At 48.5% G+C, this 15,997-nt stretch overlaps 8 protein-coding genes across 8 annotated transcripts; 6 read left to right on the forward strand and 2 right to left on the reverse strand.

Annotated features, from left to right (window-relative positions):
- Positions 1-17: 17 nt before the first annotated feature.
- BT62DRAFT_936581 (spermine synthase) lies at positions 18-2,135 on the reverse strand. Its single transcript, XM_043187155.1, has 3 exons — positions 1,858-2,135; positions 1,652-1,799; positions 18-1,600 (listed from the first exon to the last, which is right to left on the reverse strand). The coding sequence occupies exons 1-3, from the start codon at positions 1,992-1,994 to the stop codon at positions 143-145; spliced, it is 1,743 nt and encodes a 580-aa protein (XP_043035445.1). The 5' UTR covers positions 1,995-2,135; the 3' UTR covers positions 18-142.
- A 179-nt stretch (positions 2,136-2,314) lies between these two features.
- On the forward strand, positions 2,315-2,722 carry BT62DRAFT_907143 (uncharacterized protein; the record flags this gene model as incomplete). Its single annotated transcript, XM_043183659.1, has 1 exon — positions 2,315-2,722. One exon carries the CDS (start codon positions 2,315-2,317, stop codon positions 2,720-2,722), a length of 408 nt encoding a protein of 135 aa, XP_043035446.1.
- A 2,083-nt stretch (positions 2,723-4,805) lies between these two features.
- Positions 4,806-5,843, forward strand: BT62DRAFT_936586 (uncharacterized protein). The gene is made up of 6 exons (XM_043187156.1): positions 4,806-4,960; positions 5,017-5,041; positions 5,096-5,181; positions 5,238-5,333; positions 5,386-5,557; positions 5,612-5,843. The coding sequence occupies exons 1-5, from the start codon at positions 4,950-4,952 to the stop codon at positions 5,546-5,548; spliced, it is 381 nt and encodes a 126-aa protein (XP_043035447.1). The 5' UTR covers positions 4,806-4,949; the 3' UTR covers positions 5,549-5,557; positions 5,612-5,843.
- A 1,038-nt stretch (positions 5,844-6,881) lies between these two features.
- BT62DRAFT_974223 (cytochrome P450) lies at positions 6,882-8,900 on the forward strand. The gene is made up of 9 exons (XM_043189153.1): positions 6,882-7,079; positions 7,154-7,283; positions 7,356-7,544; positions 7,618-7,766; positions 7,820-8,067; positions 8,122-8,288; positions 8,339-8,443; positions 8,499-8,618; positions 8,678-8,900. The coding sequence occupies exons 1-9, from the start codon at positions 6,890-6,892 to the stop codon at positions 8,823-8,825; spliced, it is 1,446 nt and encodes a 481-aa protein (XP_043035448.1). The 5' UTR covers positions 6,882-6,889; the 3' UTR covers positions 8,826-8,900.
- Positions 8,901-9,600: 700 nt separating this feature from the next.
- On the forward strand, positions 9,601-11,793 carry BT62DRAFT_988811 (carbohydrate esterase family 4 protein; the record flags this gene model as incomplete). The annotated part of the gene is made up of 12 exons (XM_043190124.1): positions 9,601-9,713; positions 9,823-9,925; positions 9,983-10,111; positions 10,163-10,253; positions 10,303-10,386; positions 10,436-10,456; positions 10,507-10,551; positions 10,656-10,705; positions 10,758-10,940; positions 10,999-11,088; positions 11,136-11,217; positions 11,270-11,793. 12 exons carry the CDS (start codon positions 9,601-9,603, stop codon positions 11,515-11,517), a joined length of 1,239 nt encoding a protein of 412 aa, XP_043035449.1. The 3' UTR covers positions 11,518-11,793.
- Positions 11,794-12,130: 337 nt separating this feature from the next.
- BT62DRAFT_461417 (uncharacterized protein) lies at positions 12,131-12,494 on the forward strand. The gene has a single exon (XM_043180991.1). The coding sequence runs from the start codon at positions 12,203-12,205 to the stop codon at positions 12,440-12,442; it is 240 nt and encodes a 79-aa protein (XP_043035450.1). The 5' UTR covers positions 12,131-12,202; the 3' UTR covers positions 12,443-12,494.
- A 764-nt stretch (positions 12,495-13,258) lies between these two features.
- BT62DRAFT_936590 (uncharacterized protein) lies at positions 13,259-13,634 on the forward strand (the record flags this gene model as incomplete). Its single annotated transcript, XM_043187157.1, has 2 exons — positions 13,259-13,369; positions 13,418-13,634. Coding segments are annotated over 2 exons (213 nt in total), but the record flags the coding sequence as incomplete, so codon positions are not given.
- Positions 13,635-13,709: 75 nt separating this feature from the next.
- BT62DRAFT_1041767 (uncharacterized protein) lies at positions 13,710-14,368 on the reverse strand (the record flags this gene model as incomplete). The annotated part of the gene is made up of 1 exon (XM_043178437.1): positions 13,710-14,368. A coding segment is annotated over one exon (363 nt), but the record flags the coding sequence as incomplete, so codon positions are not given.
- Between the last annotated feature and the right edge of the window lie 1,629 nt (positions 14,369-15,997).

Below are 15,997 nucleotides of genomic sequence, written 5' to 3' on the forward strand. Positions count from 1 at the left end.
GAAGAGAAGAGACCAATCCACCTCAAGCCGGAGATGATGCGGGTAGCCTCAGACTCGTCAGGGAACGTGCACAGAGATTTGATACGTGCGATAAGGGCGCTAGAAAGTATTTAATGAGATTCACAGCTCAAAGCACAGCGTCCTAATATGGAAGTTCCAACCTTTCGCTGGCACTGTCAGCACCGATGGTCCTTTGCATGACCTCCGCCCAAGTCAAGCCCTCCTCGAGCCAGCCCTTCTCCGAAGCGTCCAACCAACCAAGGTCGACCAGCACCTTGATGAACTCTGGGAATCCTTGGTATCTGAGCGTCCCACGCACAACCGTCTCAGCCTCCGGGATGTTGTAGAACTCGCGGAACGGCGTCGAGTCTCTGTTGGGGTATGCGACGAATGCAAACGCAGGAGTGATGAAGTACGGCTTAGCATACCCCATCAGGTCCTTCCCAGCAATGTCCAACCGCTTTCCTTCGGAGTAATACGAGGCTGAGTTGAGCAGAGCGAGGAGAACACCGCGGGACGACCACGAAAACTTGTATCCTAGAGGATTACCGGAGCACTCGGGTGCAGGCAGACCACCGCAGTACGACAGGAATTGCTTGATTTTCCCGCCCTTGGCATGGACCTCGTTGATGGCTTTGATGGCGTACAGGTGATCAATACCAGGGTCTAAACCGATTTCGTTCATGACAATGATACCGGCGGCCTTGGCCTCCTCATCAAGGGCTTGGATAGCGGGAGAAACGTAGCTGGTGGTAACGACGTTGGTCTTACCCTTGATAGCAGCCTTGATGACAGCGGCGTGGAAGGTATACGGGATGAGGGAGATGACAAGATCGTGGGTTGCAACCTGGGCTTCGAGGTCAGGAGTGCTATTGACATCAAGGGATAGAGCGGAAGTGTTGGGAAGGCCTTCACCAAGAGCTTTGGCGCTCTCAAGTGTTCGGCAGGCGATGGTCAGATAATTGGAGGGATTGCGGACGATATATTCCGCGCAGGGACGCGCGACGAAGCCGCTGCCTAGAAGGAGGATCTTCTTGGTGGGCTTGTTCGCATTGGCAACTGCGAGTGCTTCACGACCAAATTTGGGCTGTATGTTTTTGCCCTCGGACAGAAGGACGCGACCAAACTCGGGGAGGATGAACGCAGACGTATGGATAGCGTTGTTGTAATACTTCGTATCGGTGAGCTTACGGAGGGGCTTGCTCAAGTCACGCCCAGGTTCCTTGGAACAGACTATGAAGCCTATCTGACCGGAGGGGTACGTGGGGATGGTCGTGTAGGCGTACTCGGAGACAGGAAAAATCTCGAGAGTCATTGACCTAAGCTGGGAGATGAGTGGAAGGTGCAACCAAAGACATTCTCCCTGGGTGGAGATGTTACCACCGGGAGCAAGGGCGTCGCGGAGAAGCTGGAAGTAGGGCTTTTGGAAGAGAGACTCTGCAGGACCAACAGGATCCGAAGAGTCGGTGATAATGACATCGTAGCGGCCTTCGTGCTCAGCCAGGAACTTGAAACCGTCTCCGATGTAAACAGTGACCTTGGGAGACGAAAGAAGAGAAGACATATGGGGAAGATACTGCTTGGATACTCGGATTACAGCCTACAAAAACATTGAGCACGTGTTGATATCGGCGAAACAGGGCGGAAGCACCTCATCGATATCGCAGAGAACGACCTCTTTAACCGAGTCGTGCTTTAACACCTCTCGAATGACACCACCATCGCCACCGCCGATAACCAGCACCTTCTCAGGATTGGGGTGACTGTTCAACGGCAGATGCGCAATCATTTCCTGATAACTTATCGGCCGACATCAGGTTTTCGGAGGTCCATAGAGAAGAAAAAGATATGACTCACGAAAACTCATCGCGCTCCGTGCATTGGATAACACCGTCGAGCACCAGGACATTTCCGAATGTCTCCGATTCAAAAACCAGGACGTCCTGGTAGAGGGACTTTTCGACGTGTAAGATTTTGTTCACCTTCAAGGTCATCGCTTGGCCAGGCCATTGCGACGAGATCTCACGGAACCAGCCGTCTGTGAACCAAAAAAAACATGAGCAACCGTTATCAGGGAAATCGAAGGGAATATACCTTGGATAGAGGGATGAGAGAGCGGCGCCATGGTGGTTACGGTCGAAAGATGTGATTTCGAAAATTTTTTCAAAAATCTTATTATCCTCGATTTGGACGCGCCGGGCACGTGATGTATTTCGCGGCAATGACGCACAGTATCAGTATATAAGACAGCGATGACTTTCCTTTTTCCTCAATTTTTGCAGCCATGTCGTCGAGGTCCAGTTCGCAATCAAGCATGAAACCAAACAGACATCTCGTCAGACCGGTGTCTGCCCCTTTGTCTTCGACGCGTCTCAGTCGCCTTATATATCTCCTCGTCTTCCTGAGTGCTGTCCTTACGGCATACTATTCATATCGCATTGTTCGGTGGAAGATGGAAGTGGGTGGTTGGTGGGACGTTTCTACCGGCCAGCGACCACACGCTGTCAAGGCAGAGCATGGGCGAGTGGAGGACGTGGAAGATCGCATCAACGCGCTTGCTGAGGCATTGAGCATGCCGTCGAAGGATCTTGCTAGGGCTATCGCTCGTGCGGTGAGGGAGTACGTTCCTCCGGCAAGCTTAAGTGTGTTGAAAGAGAAAGAGACGGGGAGCCCAATCGTTGATGAGCTTCTCAAGGAACCGTTGGGGAAATCGCCTTCGTAGGATACTGGGATCGGATCGTTGGGGGAGTGGTGGGCGGTGTTGTAGTAAGTTTTGTAGGCATGGATGAGCCGTAGGAACTGCGCGCGCGAAGAACAGAGTGATGCAGATGAAATTGTACCATTTTCTTCATTCTTCATTTTTGATTCGGTTAGGCTTGAGGGGCCCTTGTTTTTGCTACACAACTCTTCGGGTATTCGTAGTCTGTTCTTCATTCCCTATGTCACAAAATAGTAGATGGTTCGTCGCTTATTCAAAGTAGGTCCAAGGCTCCTTCGTCTAACTCCAGCCCGGTGTTAGGAATATGCCGAAATCCGTGTATTAGAGCACGAGGCAACTTGAAGAGGGGATGATAGAAGTGAGGTAGGATGTCGTTAGGAATAGAATGGATTCCGGCGGGGGTTCATGAAGAGACCTGGGAGGTCCGGTTTGTGAGGTACAGAGATCAGTAAGCGCGAAGCTATTACAGGCAGGAGGTGAAAGCAAGGGCTAAGCGTAGCGTTCAGTTGTTATTGGAAAGCGCTGAGCGTAACTGAGGCCCGAGGGTTCACGCAGTGAAGGTGAGTTGAAAGTGATAGATTGGTTCAATTCTAGCATCAGTACGAAAGTAAGAGAAGGTAAGAGAATATACGAGTGAAGACCGAGAAGGCCGAGTGAAGGCCGATGTTGACTCTCATATCGGCCGAGACCGATAACCATAACACCCGGCCTCCTATCACGGATGGCCCAAAAAGCATGCTCGATCTTGTTAATATCCTCTCCAAGCCCCCCGAGAAAGTACATCCTTTCGTTTACCTTGAATTCCACATACCCTTCGCAGTCTTCGCCCAGCACCTATTCACTAGGAATCATCCCTCCGAAGAGCAATGATCTTCGTCAACCAGACCAGATCAAAGGTTGGCGAAGATACCTGGGACATTGATGGCGGAGATCGTCACCCCCATCTATGAAAACAGCCGTTTATTAAACTTTATACAATCTCGGTGTGGAGGCTCATATCATTCAAAGTCTGAAAAAATAACCTCACAGGCTGCCATCTCCGACGAGATGAAAGCACGGCGATCGATACACCAGCTGCACCATCCTCAGTGATGTCTAGAAGAGTTTGAAGAACGACAGACTGTAGTACCCTTCGTGGCACTCTGGTGGGTCCGTTTACGGTGACGATCTTCTGATCCCCCGTTCCAGATCATGAAATGCAGGGTGCACTGGAGGTTGGGACACAACCCTGTCGACGTACCGGATGAGTGAACCGCTCATATCATATCATATCATTGTTCCCAGTGGATACCGTCCGGATCAATCGGGAAACGTACGCGCGTACCCTCGCTCATTAATATCAACCTACAGTCTGATTCAGATCGATCATGCCAATCATAGTATACGTGTTAGGATGATTGGCGGATCCGTTTTGCTGTCGTGAGTAATGTCATAGCCGCTAGAGGTATTATATCCGGAAGTATTTTCTAGGCCTTCCAGCAGTTGTTACAGTAGTTGTGGGAACGTACTGTGGTAGTAATTTCTTTTTCTGTCCGACTTTCTGATAATAGTACTTTCATGACATTGATATTTCTACAGCATTGCCATGAGAATTGCCAAGAGTTCCGTGTGTCGCTTCACATGGCTTCTTCTTTGCTTCAGCCATTCTTGTAGACGACGGATCGTCTGGCGCGCTCATCTTGGCATTAACCCAGGGTTCAGGCTATGACGGTGCAGTGCTGACTGCGCCGGACAATAGTCTAATTGCGGGATTTTCCTCAAGGCTAGCATGGCCAAAACGGACAAACACCGCCAACCAATACCGAAACTGTCACAGTGTGGCAACCCTTTTTCTGCTGAACCGCTTTATAAACGCGACAAAAAAATTGTGAAGTATTGCGAGTCTAACTTTTTAAGATGCTAATTTATTCACGGATTCAATTTGCTTTCTTCTGTATCGATGCAGCCGACTCTTTTTCTCAGGGCTGTTGCTGGGGAAACATCGATCCGATCATTCATCACCACAGCCACTTATGTCATCAATGTCATCGCTCCGGGGTCTACATATAAGTGAACCCTTTCCTCTTTCTTCTGTACCACCATCTTCTTATCTCTTAACTTTCGTATTTGAGGCTCCTTCGACGGACACCAGACCTTGTTATATCGAGAGTCGGACGTGCAGTGCCCTTCGACCCGGACGTCACCCTTTGAGACCGTATTTTTTTTTTTCAGTTTATAGTGGCAGAATCCAATGGCCAACTGGTGAGCCACTCTTGTCACCACCGATGAGCGGTTGGCGCTGATGCTGTGCTATCCAGGGTGGATTTAATTGCTTTGCTCGTGGCAAGTAGCATCTAAGACCGTCAAGCTATTGTGTTCACCTTCGTCTATGCGCAGACAGTAACCATCTGTGGTGGTATCGTATATGGGATCCTTCACGCGTCGAGCTGTCTCTCGGCAAGCGTGGCCTCCACCAAGGCAAAGTGCGTCCACTATCTTATTCCTGGTTTCCCCGCCCTGCTGACGTTATTCGGGTTAGGCTTCAGGAGAAGGGCTATACTATTTCGCATACGGGAGTGTCAGTGAAAACATCGAAACGATTCTGTCGGGAGGACTATGTTGATGCAACTCAGAGGTGCGTCCTACCTACCGTTGTTGCAGTTCTCAGTATTGAACCTTTGAGACAGGGGAGTCATCAAGGCTATGGGAGCAGCCAGCTTCGGGTCGTCACCTTCCGGCTCTCCCACGCTATCGCCTCCGTTAATGAAACGGAATCCGTCGTCTGCTAGTGTGAACAGTCTTGACGAGAGAAAAAGGCGCGCTATCTTTTCGCGAAACCGCAAGGATTGATGGCTACATGTATGTTTCTGCCTCTTTCACACAGCGTCTCTGGCTCAGAGACAACCCCATAAGGACATTTCGAATCCCCAAAGCTCTGTGGGTGTGTATCTAAATGTGTACATACATTTCTCTGCGATACGGACGATCAATAATATTCACAAACGGATTTACAGCGGTCTCTAGACGCCATATTCAGGCTGTTTGGCTGTAGGCGCGAGGCATGACAGATTCGGCGTTCCTCTGATTGACACGCTTGGTATTATGGACGTGTCACAGAGGGTTTAAATATTTTTTGCTTTTTGCCTGCGGCGTGAAGCTCGCCATAGGTGGACCCTTCGACCGTTTGAACGAAAGGGACGTTATCCTAATATTGCCCTGCTTCATCCCAGTTCGTTTGTACATAGACACGAAGTTTTATGCTGAAGGACACTCTTCTTGCGTCCGTTTGGTCAAAGAAAGCGACGCATACCCACTTGAAACTTGGCTCTCTGCAGGCAAGGCTCGTCCGGCGTATGGACATTCCTGAGTACTTGACCCGTCAATCAGAGGAAGCTGCGTAATGACTGAGACGCCGAGATTACTTATTTATGAACGCGCACTCATCAACGTCGCTTTAGAAGGTAACCGGACTCTTCCATGACAGAATGCAGTGATGGGAGGATTCCCTTCTCTGATTGCAGGTGCCATCCAAAGTTGTACACATTGCTATGAAGGAATATCAATATCAATTTGTAGATGAGGGAAGAAAACGCTCGGCCCGGGCGCCGCCGCAGTCTACCCTGGCCTGTTACCCCCCCACCAACAAGGCGACCTGTTGTTGCCTTTCGAGCTGGAGAGTGGTTCTAACTGGCTCGACAACTACCTCGACGTCGTACCTTCTAGCAACTGGCAGGTGAAGCTTCTCGCTTGAAATTAGCCCCAGCGCGGCTGTACTAGCCAAAAAAAAAAGAAAAAAGATAAATGCATGGGGTGCGTCTCCTTCTTCTCTTTTGTTTTGGCTGTACAGTCTGATACTAATCATCAGGCAAGGCTGATTTTTAGGAGACAAACACACGGTCATCTGGAGCTATGGCGGTTGACAAACACTTCTACAAGCCCTTGTCCTATCTTGTTTTCACCGTTCGTTGAATGATAATGTTTCTTCGTGTTGGGTACCTCTTGGAATGTCCTCCATCACTCGACTCATCAGTTCGCAGTAAGCATGTGACGTTATACTATGTGTATGTCCGGGGATGCACAATATACGTTACTCTATTAAGTATGTTTACGTCTGCGTCCATCACATGATCCTTATGGCGTTTCTGATGCTGATAGAGGTCGAGCTCGAGTCTATCTCCCATTTCCTTGTTCATGGATTGGAACCTCTTCCTCTACACAGCGCCGCTCTGGATATTCGTGTGGTTATTTCGACGGCGCCTCGGGCTGGCAAGACAGGAATCTCTACCCCCAGGACCATCTGGGGATCCTATCATAGGTCACCTTCGGATCATTCCCCCTGTGGGTCAGCCAGAAGCGTTTCACGAATGGGCCAAGTCGTATGGTGAGCTTGGTGGAGGTTCACTCACTCACCTCTTATACACGGATTCATGGATTTCTTTTTTTTTTTTTAACTAGGCGACGTGATGTATCTGGAAGTCTTGGGCCGTAAGATGGTCATCCTCGATAGCATGGAGGCGGCGAACGACTTGCTTGATAAGAGAAGTGCGAATTACAGCTGCCGGCCCAACTTTGTTATCTACAACCTGTGAGTACACAGCCCGGAGCCCGCCCGCTTTTTTTTTTTTTTTTTTTAATTATGGGCCCCCCCCGGGGGTAGAATGGGCTGGGATCGAGTCCTGTCGCTGATGCCGTACGGAAAACGGTTCCACCGCCACCGAAAGTTGTTTCAGACGCATTTTGGACGGCAGGAATGCAGAGAGTATTTGGGCATGCAACAGCAGGAAGCGATCGTTTTGGTGAAAGGGCTCATGGACAGACCTGGTGACTATGATGCGATTGTCGGCAGGTGCGCGGTGATATGTTTCATGGTAAGTTAATATGATTGATCTTCCCCCCTCCCCTCCCCTCCCCTCCCCCAGGTTTTCGGCTGTGATTATATTGAAAATCGCTTATGGTTACCGAATGTGGGGTGAAGACGATCCGTTGATGAAACTGATCGTCGAAATGACGGAGGCTCTGAACAACTCTGGACCGCCGACGAGTACGCCTCCTGAATTTTTCCCTTGGTGTGAGCATGTTAACGTTTGGGTCGAGGGTTCCGAACTGACTCGTAGCGTATAGTGTCCAACTTTCCTTCCTGGTTTCCTGGGGCGTATTATGCTGGATACGCACGGAAGAACAGGGCGATTGTTGAGAGGTCCGTTGATTACCCTTTTGACATCGTGAGGAGGCAGATGGCGGATGGGACGGCGAGTCCGTCTTTTGCTGCGGCGTATCTGAACGACTTGGGGTCTGTAGAGGACGAAGAGGATTACCTTAAGGATGTGAAGGGTGCGGCGGCGCAGATATATACTGCAGGTGCGGATACCGTAAGTATTCTTCTCTCTTTGTTATTTTGATGGCATGATTCGAGTCTTTTCTAGTCGTGGGCAACACTTCTCGTTTTCTTGGTCGCTATGGTGCTGCATCCTGAAGTGCAGGAAAAGGCACAAGCAGAGATCGATGCTGTCGTCGGGTCGGACCGTCTCCCGACTTTTGAAGATCGGGCTTCGCTTCCGTACATTGATCATGTCCTGCAAGAGACGATGAGGTATATATTACATGCATGCGCAGTTTCTGTTTGCCGCTGATATCTCGCAGATGGAATCCGGTGCTCCCGATGGGATTGCCGCATCGCTCGATGGAAGACGACGTTTATCGAGGCATGTTTATCCCAAAGGGATCCGTGGTTTTCGCTAATGTTCGGTACGCGCCCCTTCTCTACGATTCCTTTCTCTCGTCATGGTTATACTTTGTACAGGGGAATGGGGCTTGACGAAAACGTCTACGACCAGGCTACGACGTTCAATCCTGATCGATATCTTCCGAAGCCGCAGGGAAAGGGAGAGCCTTATCTCGCGGCGTTCGGGTTTGGAAGAAGGTTTTATCCAACTTTGCTTTGCGTCATCCATATTGCCTGTTAATCTGGGTTTCGACCAGGATATGCCCGGGTCGATATCTGGCCGAGAACGGCATGTGGATCGCAATTGCCTGCATTCTTGCGACTTGCAAGATCACGAAAGCGAAAGATGAGAATGGGGAGGAGATTAACCCCGCGGTGGAGTTCTCCAATGGTATTGTCAAGTAAGTGTTCCTTATTTACTTTTCTGTGCTAACTGATAATGGGCGTAGTCATCTGAAGCCTATACAGTTCAATCTTGTCCCTCGCACTACCAAGGCGGCTTTTCTTGTGGGGCAGTGTTGGAATCCCGAGACTGAAGACGGAGAGAGAAGAAGGTAAATAACGGCTGCAAACGCCATGGTGTACACTACGTGAGTACAGTCCATTTTATACGACAGCTGTATTTAAATGCGCGGGGCCCAGGCAATAAGTATGTACCGGGGTTAATGTAAGAATCATTTTCGAACGCGTTAATGAACGACGACGACGACGACGAGTGATGCGCACGACAGCGCCAGTATAATGTGAGCGCGTACATCTAACGACAGCAAAATATGCACTAACAATTATGTACATAGATCTATACCAACCCTTTGCAGCTGAACAGTTCCCCCTGACTGTCGGTCACAACTGCCCGCCCTGTATGCCTGCCCTGTATGACATGCCTAGCCCCAAGTTGAAACAACTCGTACCCAATAGTCCCAGTACCGAGCTTGTACCGGCAACGATATGCTCAGTTGGGGGCAGCTTCGCTGCCAGTGATATACCGATAGATGGATAAAAGAAGCAATCTCCGGGGTTCTCGGTGGGTGCGTTCCAAAAATGATAATGATAATCGGAGTCTATTTTTAGAAAAACATTAGGTAAGAATGTTTGAGGAGGGTTAAACCAAAATCGAGCGCTCCTACTTTCCGGCCCTTTCCTCCTCCCTCCACCACGCCCTTATCATCATTTTTCTACAATGTCGCTCTTTTATCGTTCTTTTTTCGCAATTTTTTCGCTAGGCGTTCTTTTGCAGGGCGCGCGCGGCGCCGACCGTAGCAGTGAGGAGGCGGAGGCCGCGATTACTGGCTAGTATTGGAATTTTCCAGGTCCCGAATCGAGACTGAAGTCATCTCTCACCCTCAGACCCGAATGAAGAATGTGTCCCGTATTCTTACGCGCCTTCCGCGTCATATCTCAGCTCGTTACCTTCGATATGGCAGCCCGCGACAATACTACCCGACGACGCTGAGGCGCAAGCGAAATGGCAGTCGATCTCTGGTAGCATTCCGACAAACATCTCGGTCAAGGCAAGCGCCCATTATACTTACTTACTTCTGGTCGCTCCTGACTTCGAAAAGGGCACCCCTACCGGAGATTTCAGCGACGTCTCTTATCCCACGGATGATCCCGATTGTTGGTGGACCAACAGCAAGTGCGTGATACCCAAGCTTCAAGGTCTACCTCCGGACGTTGCCTCAGTACCAGAGGCGCGTAGCCTGTCTATTGAAAGCTCGATTATATTAACTTGAGGATTGCAGCCGCTAACGCTAGGGTACGGTTTCGACGACGGCCCGAACTGCTCTCACAACGCATTTTACGACTACCTCACGAGTCAAGATCAAAAAGCCAGTGCGTGTGATTATCCTCCATGGAATGCTCGCTCCTCACCCTTTTATAGCTATGTTCTATATCGGAAGTAATGTCATGAATTGGCCCTTGGAGGCGCAAAGAGCCATCACAGATGGTCATGAAGTCTGTGTTCGTAAGTGGCCTTTATTGTTTAGGTTTTTATTTTTACTAATTGATCGCAGATACCTGGTCACATCGATATAGTACGTCTATCCATGGGGTCCTCCAATGCGGCAATAACCCTGTGTTTCAGTGACGGCACTCGCAAGTGAAGATGCATTTGCCGAGCTCTATTACAGTAAGTGGTCCCTCGTCCTAGCCTTTTCGAGTAATGTTTATACTTACTTCATCATAGCTGTACGCTTTCTGGTCCGGAAAAAAACCTCAATCTAATATTGTTAAAGATGCAAGCCATCAATCTTGTCACCGGCGTGACACCGAAATGCTGGAGGGTACGATGTTCCCACCGCGCCGTCCAACCTATTCTGATCGGAAGCATAACAGCCGCCATTTGGGGACGTTGATGACAGAATAAGAGCCATCGCTAATGCCCTCGACCTTCAAACGGTTATCTGGAAATACGACTCGAATGACTGGAAGGTCGGGACGGATGGCGTTACCGCCGAGACCGTCGATGGGAACTATCAAAGTTTGGTAGATAATGCCGAGAATGGGACCTTCAGCACTGTGAGTTTGTTTCCACTTACCTAAGCCGTCGTACGTACTGATCATGCCCCCCCCCCAGGAAGGAGCTATAATGCTGACGCACGAGCTCAATAATTATACCATGGCTACTGCAATTCAATGGTACCCTCAACTGAAGGCCGCATTTAAGGTTCGTATCGACGGCTTATAGTGTGCATAATTTTTACTATACTACAGTACATCGTCCCGATCGCCGTCGCATTGAATAATACCCAACCATACGTCGAAACCGACTATCCGATGCCTTCGTTTGAACAATGTCAGCTATTTCCTGGTAGCGCTCGCTATTCACGTACTGACCATCATTCTAGACATTTCAGGAGAAACGACTATCACGAACAGTAGCGACAGCGACAGCACTAGCACTAGCATCAGCGACAGCGCCGACACCGGCACCGAGACCCAAAGTGGGTCAGCGTCGACGTCAGAGTTGAAGGCAAGTTCGACCTCTACCGGACAGGCATCCGCGACCAAACAGAATGGCGCATCGTTGGTGTCTCCCGACATAGGGTCCTCGTTCTGGGTGGCCTTGGCTGCTCTTGGATATTTGACATTTTAGCTCAGACGCTCAGACTTTCTTTTTTTAAAATTTTTAAATATTAACGCTCATTCATAATCGTAATTGAACAGTGTATCCCATTTGCCATTTGATTTGTTGGGCGCCGTTTTGGACAGTTCATATAATCGATACTATAGACACTACACATTGTACTGTTACACAAAAATTCAAGATACCATTGGGGTTGGGGGGGCAAGAGCCTGAGGAGATATCATACCACAGGCTACAGGTTCTCTTCTCTTTCAGTAACACGTCGTCACCCCCGCAGTTTGCTTCCGCGGCTGACTGACTGACGTGCGCGTAAATGGTAGGACGGATTGTACCAAACGGTGGTGAGATCAAGCCCCTTCTGCACCGAGTCGGCATATACCATTGATCTGCCGATGCTATTGTTCTGGTGTGCAGTCAAGCGCCCACCTACCCTCTTTCCCTCGATGGATATGTATCGACCACCTGTCATTGGAAGCAGCAAATGTAGGTTTATTAAAAGAAAGCACTGAAAGGGGGTGCGAAGAGAAACCAGGACAGACGTACAAGTGCTAATTTTCTCGGAGAAAGTATTATGTTATTTGTGTGCGTGTTCATCATACGTTAAAAGAAGGAAAAATAGGAGCCCATTTAGCGACTTGCTTCACTTCACTTCTTCAGATCCATCAATGACGGACGCCTTTTATGTCGTACACCCATGACCCACATGGGCATGGGATGGGTCACCTCGCAGACTTTTTTTTTTTCCCAATGGCCCAATTACCCATTTTTTTTTTGCGTATGTGTGCGGAGCGGTGTTGGATATGTTGTGTGTGTGTGTGCCTCCAGGTATCGATTGGGGCGGGGTAACGATGACGATCCTGGAGCTCTGACGTCGATATGTAACTCGAGTTGTACGCTTTCCAGGCTATGCTTCACAGAGTCGAAGATGTGTTAGTAATACGTGTCAGAGAACGAAGCAGATCAGGGGTGAAGATAGTAAATGTCGAAGTCCGTGCTGGTTAATGTAACCCAACAAGTCAGATTTGGTATCCCCAAAGGAGTGTCCCAGGGTCTTTGCCTGCTGCTTCTATTTGAGGTTTCAATTTTTTTTTGTGGGAGGATAATTCAAGATATGGAGAGGTGGTCCGTGTACGCCCATTCACTATCTATGATTCTACTGTGCATGCCTGGATGATGAAGTTCCGTCCTTCAGTAATAATATCCTCACAGAACGTTTACACAAATTTTTCATGCTTAATCGCGATGGGATCTTTTCCAGATTTCAACGGAGTTTTTCAAGGCGATGAAGGTTATGGAGTCCTTGTTGTAAAGGTAGCTACAACCATGGACAGAAGTGAAATATATATTAGAAACCGTATGGCTTACCACGAAATCTAAGTGTTTCTCAGGTGCATCATAACGGTTGAACTCCAATTCCCTCAAATACGGAGAGCAAGATTTTACATGTATCATCGATCAACGAGCCAGAAGATGCACTCCAGAGCGTCTTCGTCGATAGTGTCCAGCCTTGCCATCAGTGCTCAGTGAAGATGGAAGAGGAGGCAAGTTGATGATGCGATAATGACGCATAGGATGTTGCATATAACTTAAACCAAAGGAAAAATCTTCGACAACCTATTCCAAGACGCAACCAATTTCTGAACAAACTGCCGGAAGAAACCCCCGTTTCTTCTGCTAACCAGCGCCGTCAGCCAAATCAGCCGGTTGAATATCATTATCGTCATCCTTGACCACAAATGCTATGTCCACCTCGCCAGTACCTTCGCCTTCCTACATGTCCGGCACCTCACTGACATCGACGTGACCTGGGTGAGTCTCTGGTGCTATAGGTCCATCACTATCCACCGACGAAGCAATCGATCTGGGGGACATCACGGGACGGATAGCCTACAATGATGGCGGTACGGACATTATGCCACTCTGATCGCCTACGAATTGAGAGTTCACAACGGCTGGAGTGCTGACAGGCCTGTCGACACTGACAAGATGGATTGCCCGAAGATCGAGCGCAAGAGAGTCGTCACCCGTGACACCTGCTTCTATTGTACTGCGGGCGACTAGAAGAACACCAGTGTCATCGATACGCATCGCACCAATCTCGCTCGGAGGGGTGGAGCCTAGCCATGAGATGGAACGTAGGAGAACAGGAGAATTGTGAGACGATGAATCGGAAGGAGGTTCATCGGAGAAGAATGTCTCGAGTTCGGCAATTTCACGTTGAAGATCAGTCAAGAAAATACGACTGAGAGGTTTCAGACGGAAGACCTTCTTGAGGATGGTACAGGGGCCGCAGATCTACCTAGCAAGAAGCGTCTTAGGTGATCTCCGTCCTTGAGTTGAAGGAATAGTCTGTCGTCAACGCCACACCGAGAGACCAGACATCATTTGTCCGAGTAGAGTATCTTCTGTCGAGCGTGTAACCAAACCCTTTCCCTATACATTCTGGTAAAAGGCAGTCAGGATGAGCGCATATATGAATAAAAAGACGCATGAGGACTCATGCACTCCATGCCCTCGCACTCATGGAAAGTCGAGGTCTTGTTCTGTGTCGACACACCAAAGTCAGTGAGGTAAATCCGTGAACCATCCTCTGAACAAATAATATTCTCCGGCTCGATATTACGATGGTACACACTGTTGTCGTGACAGAACACGACGGCGTCGATAAGCTGGAGAAAGACGTTTCGCACCTGTCATCCCGCGGGTAGAAGGATTTCTGGAGAATCCTGTCAAAGAGATCGCCTCCTTCGCAGAGATCCAGCACGACATAGAAAAATTCGTCGTGGAAGATGGCTTTATGGAATGTAACGATATTGGGATGGCAAGAGACGTGGCGGTGGTTATCGAATTCACGGATCTGGAACCAGTGCTCGCAAGTGCCTTCTTCCAGTGTGGCACGGCAATGAGGTATGGGACACAGTGATAGAAGATTTTCCGCAGTGACTCACTCGATCATAGCAACACAGGGGCTGTTGCATGTGAATGTTGAGTGTCCTTGGCATCTTCATGTGAAATCTTTTTCGTTCATTTCTTACTTCGTGCTGTCACATCCACACAATGTACATACCGTTTGCCTGATTTCTCACTCATCTGTTCACAGAGATTGTCATTCATGGAGAAACCAGTAATAGGAAAATTGTTTCACATAGATTGTTCTTCTCTTTGACATCTGCAATTTCTATACAATTCCTTTACTGTCTCATTTTCCACTTGAACTTGAAACCTCTAGGTGTCAATCATGTCTATTATGCCAATGATCCAAGTATAAAACCACCTCCATTTGTCCCTTCCTTCTGAGAACAGCCCCCCACAATGGCATATCATCAACCACCCTTTCCTTTCTTCTTCACCCATGATGGTTTTATTGCAATGAATGCACCCTCTTCTCAATCTGTTGGTGCCTTCCAGCATCCTGTTATAACATCAGGAGATCCAGGACCTGCAGCAATTGCCTCTGGCAGTAACTTTCCCACCTCTGGAGGCTATAACCCATCCCCACAGCAAAACACTGGAACCACAATGGACTTGACATTGGCTTCATCCTCTCATTCACCATCAGGCTGGATCAGCCACTCTACAAGGATAAACATCCATCCTTGTCAATGTGGCATCAATAGAACATCAAGTTGCAGTTGGCAGTTCCACTACTTTCACCTACAGATAGTTGCTGTACATGAACTCCTTGGAGCCCATCCATATCCTTCTCTAATAGCTGCTTCTCCTCCCTGCAAGCTAACCCCATGCCAGAAACAATCCTTCCATGTGTCCTCTAAAAATGGTCCTGTATTCATCATCAACAAAGCCTTTGCACATCCCAATTATGAACACAACAGTGATAGAAGTGGTCTTCTACATTTCCTTAAATCTGAGCCATGGGCACAGATCCATCTGGACCAGCTAGTCTGTGTAGGATGTGGGTGCAACATTGACAGCCACAATGTGAAAACCTGGATAGATCATAGGAATTCATGTGCAGGCATTGACAATGCAATCTTGAGCTCTGTTGTGGGTGCTTGGGAAGATGAGGTTACAAGCCTGGGTTCATCTGAGCTTTGGAGTAAAGTGATACTTACCAAGGAGAACATGAAGGAGCTGAATGTACCACTGTCTCTGAGGCAGATCAACACCTTGGAGTCAGAGAGGCCTTTAAATCCAGGATTCACTATGACATGTGAGTTTCATTTCCCTCTGTTCTGGAGTTTTGGTCTGATGAAGGATGTAGGGAAATGGAACAATCTATAATATTTTCCCTTCATTGACTGCAAAGATGGGAAAATACATAGCTGTGTAACAAATGCTACTCAAAAGGATAATGCTCCTAGCTTTTCATTGTACAGTTTATACACATAATACAATCTACCCTTCTTTGAGCTCTGTAAAAACCATGTCATGTTGAAGAAAGTCCATATGACCCCTAGGCACTTGCATGACTCTTGCCTCCAGCATTTGTACAGATATCTTGATTTATTCCATGTCATCCATAAACCCC

The sequence above is a fragment of the Guyanagaster necrorhizus genome, assembly GCF_019112545.1.
Source record: "Guyanagaster necrorhizus MCA 3950 unplaced genomic scaffold BT62scaffold_33, whole genome shotgun sequence".
Lineage (NCBI taxonomy): Eukaryota > Fungi > Basidiomycota > Agaricomycetes > Agaricales > Physalacriaceae > Guyanagaster > Guyanagaster necrorhizus.

Coding starts and splice junctions, on each gene's coding strand:
- BT62DRAFT_936581 (XM_043187155.1), bottom strand. CDS start 1,994: ATGACCTTGAAGGTGAACAAAATCTTACACGTCGAAAAGTCCCTCTAC. Junction 1,800..1,857: donor ACGGAGCGCGATGAGTTTTC/GTGAGTCATATC, acceptor TCGGCCGATAAG/TTATCAGGAAATGATTGCGC. Junction 1,601..1,651: donor TTCTCTGCGATATCGATGAG/GTGCTTCCGCCC, acceptor ATGTTTTTGTAG/GCTGTAATCCGAGTATCCAA.
- BT62DRAFT_936586 (XM_043187156.1), top strand. Junction 5,042..5,095: donor ATTTAATTGCTTTGCTCGTG/GCAAGTAGCATC, acceptor GTCTATGCGCAG/ACAGTAACCATCTGTGGTGG. Junction 5,334..5,385: donor TATGTTGATGCAACTCAGAG/GTGCGTCCTACC, acceptor CCTTTGAGACAG/GGGAGTCATCAAGGCTATGG.
- BT62DRAFT_974223 (XM_043189153.1), top strand. CDS start 6,890: ATGGATTGGAACCTCTTCCTCTACACAGCGCCGCTCTGGATATTCGTG. Junction 8,068..8,121: donor ATACTGCAGGTGCGGATACC/GTAAGTATTCTT, acceptor AGTCTTTTCTAG/TCGTGGGCAACACTTCTCGT. Junction 8,619..8,677: donor GCGTTCGGGTTTGGAAGAAG/GTTTTATCCAAC, acceptor GGTTTCGACCAG/GATATGCCCGGGTCGATATC.
- BT62DRAFT_461417 (XM_043180991.1), top strand. CDS start 12,203: ATGACCCACATGGGCATGGGATGGGTCACCTCGCAGACTTTTTTTTTT.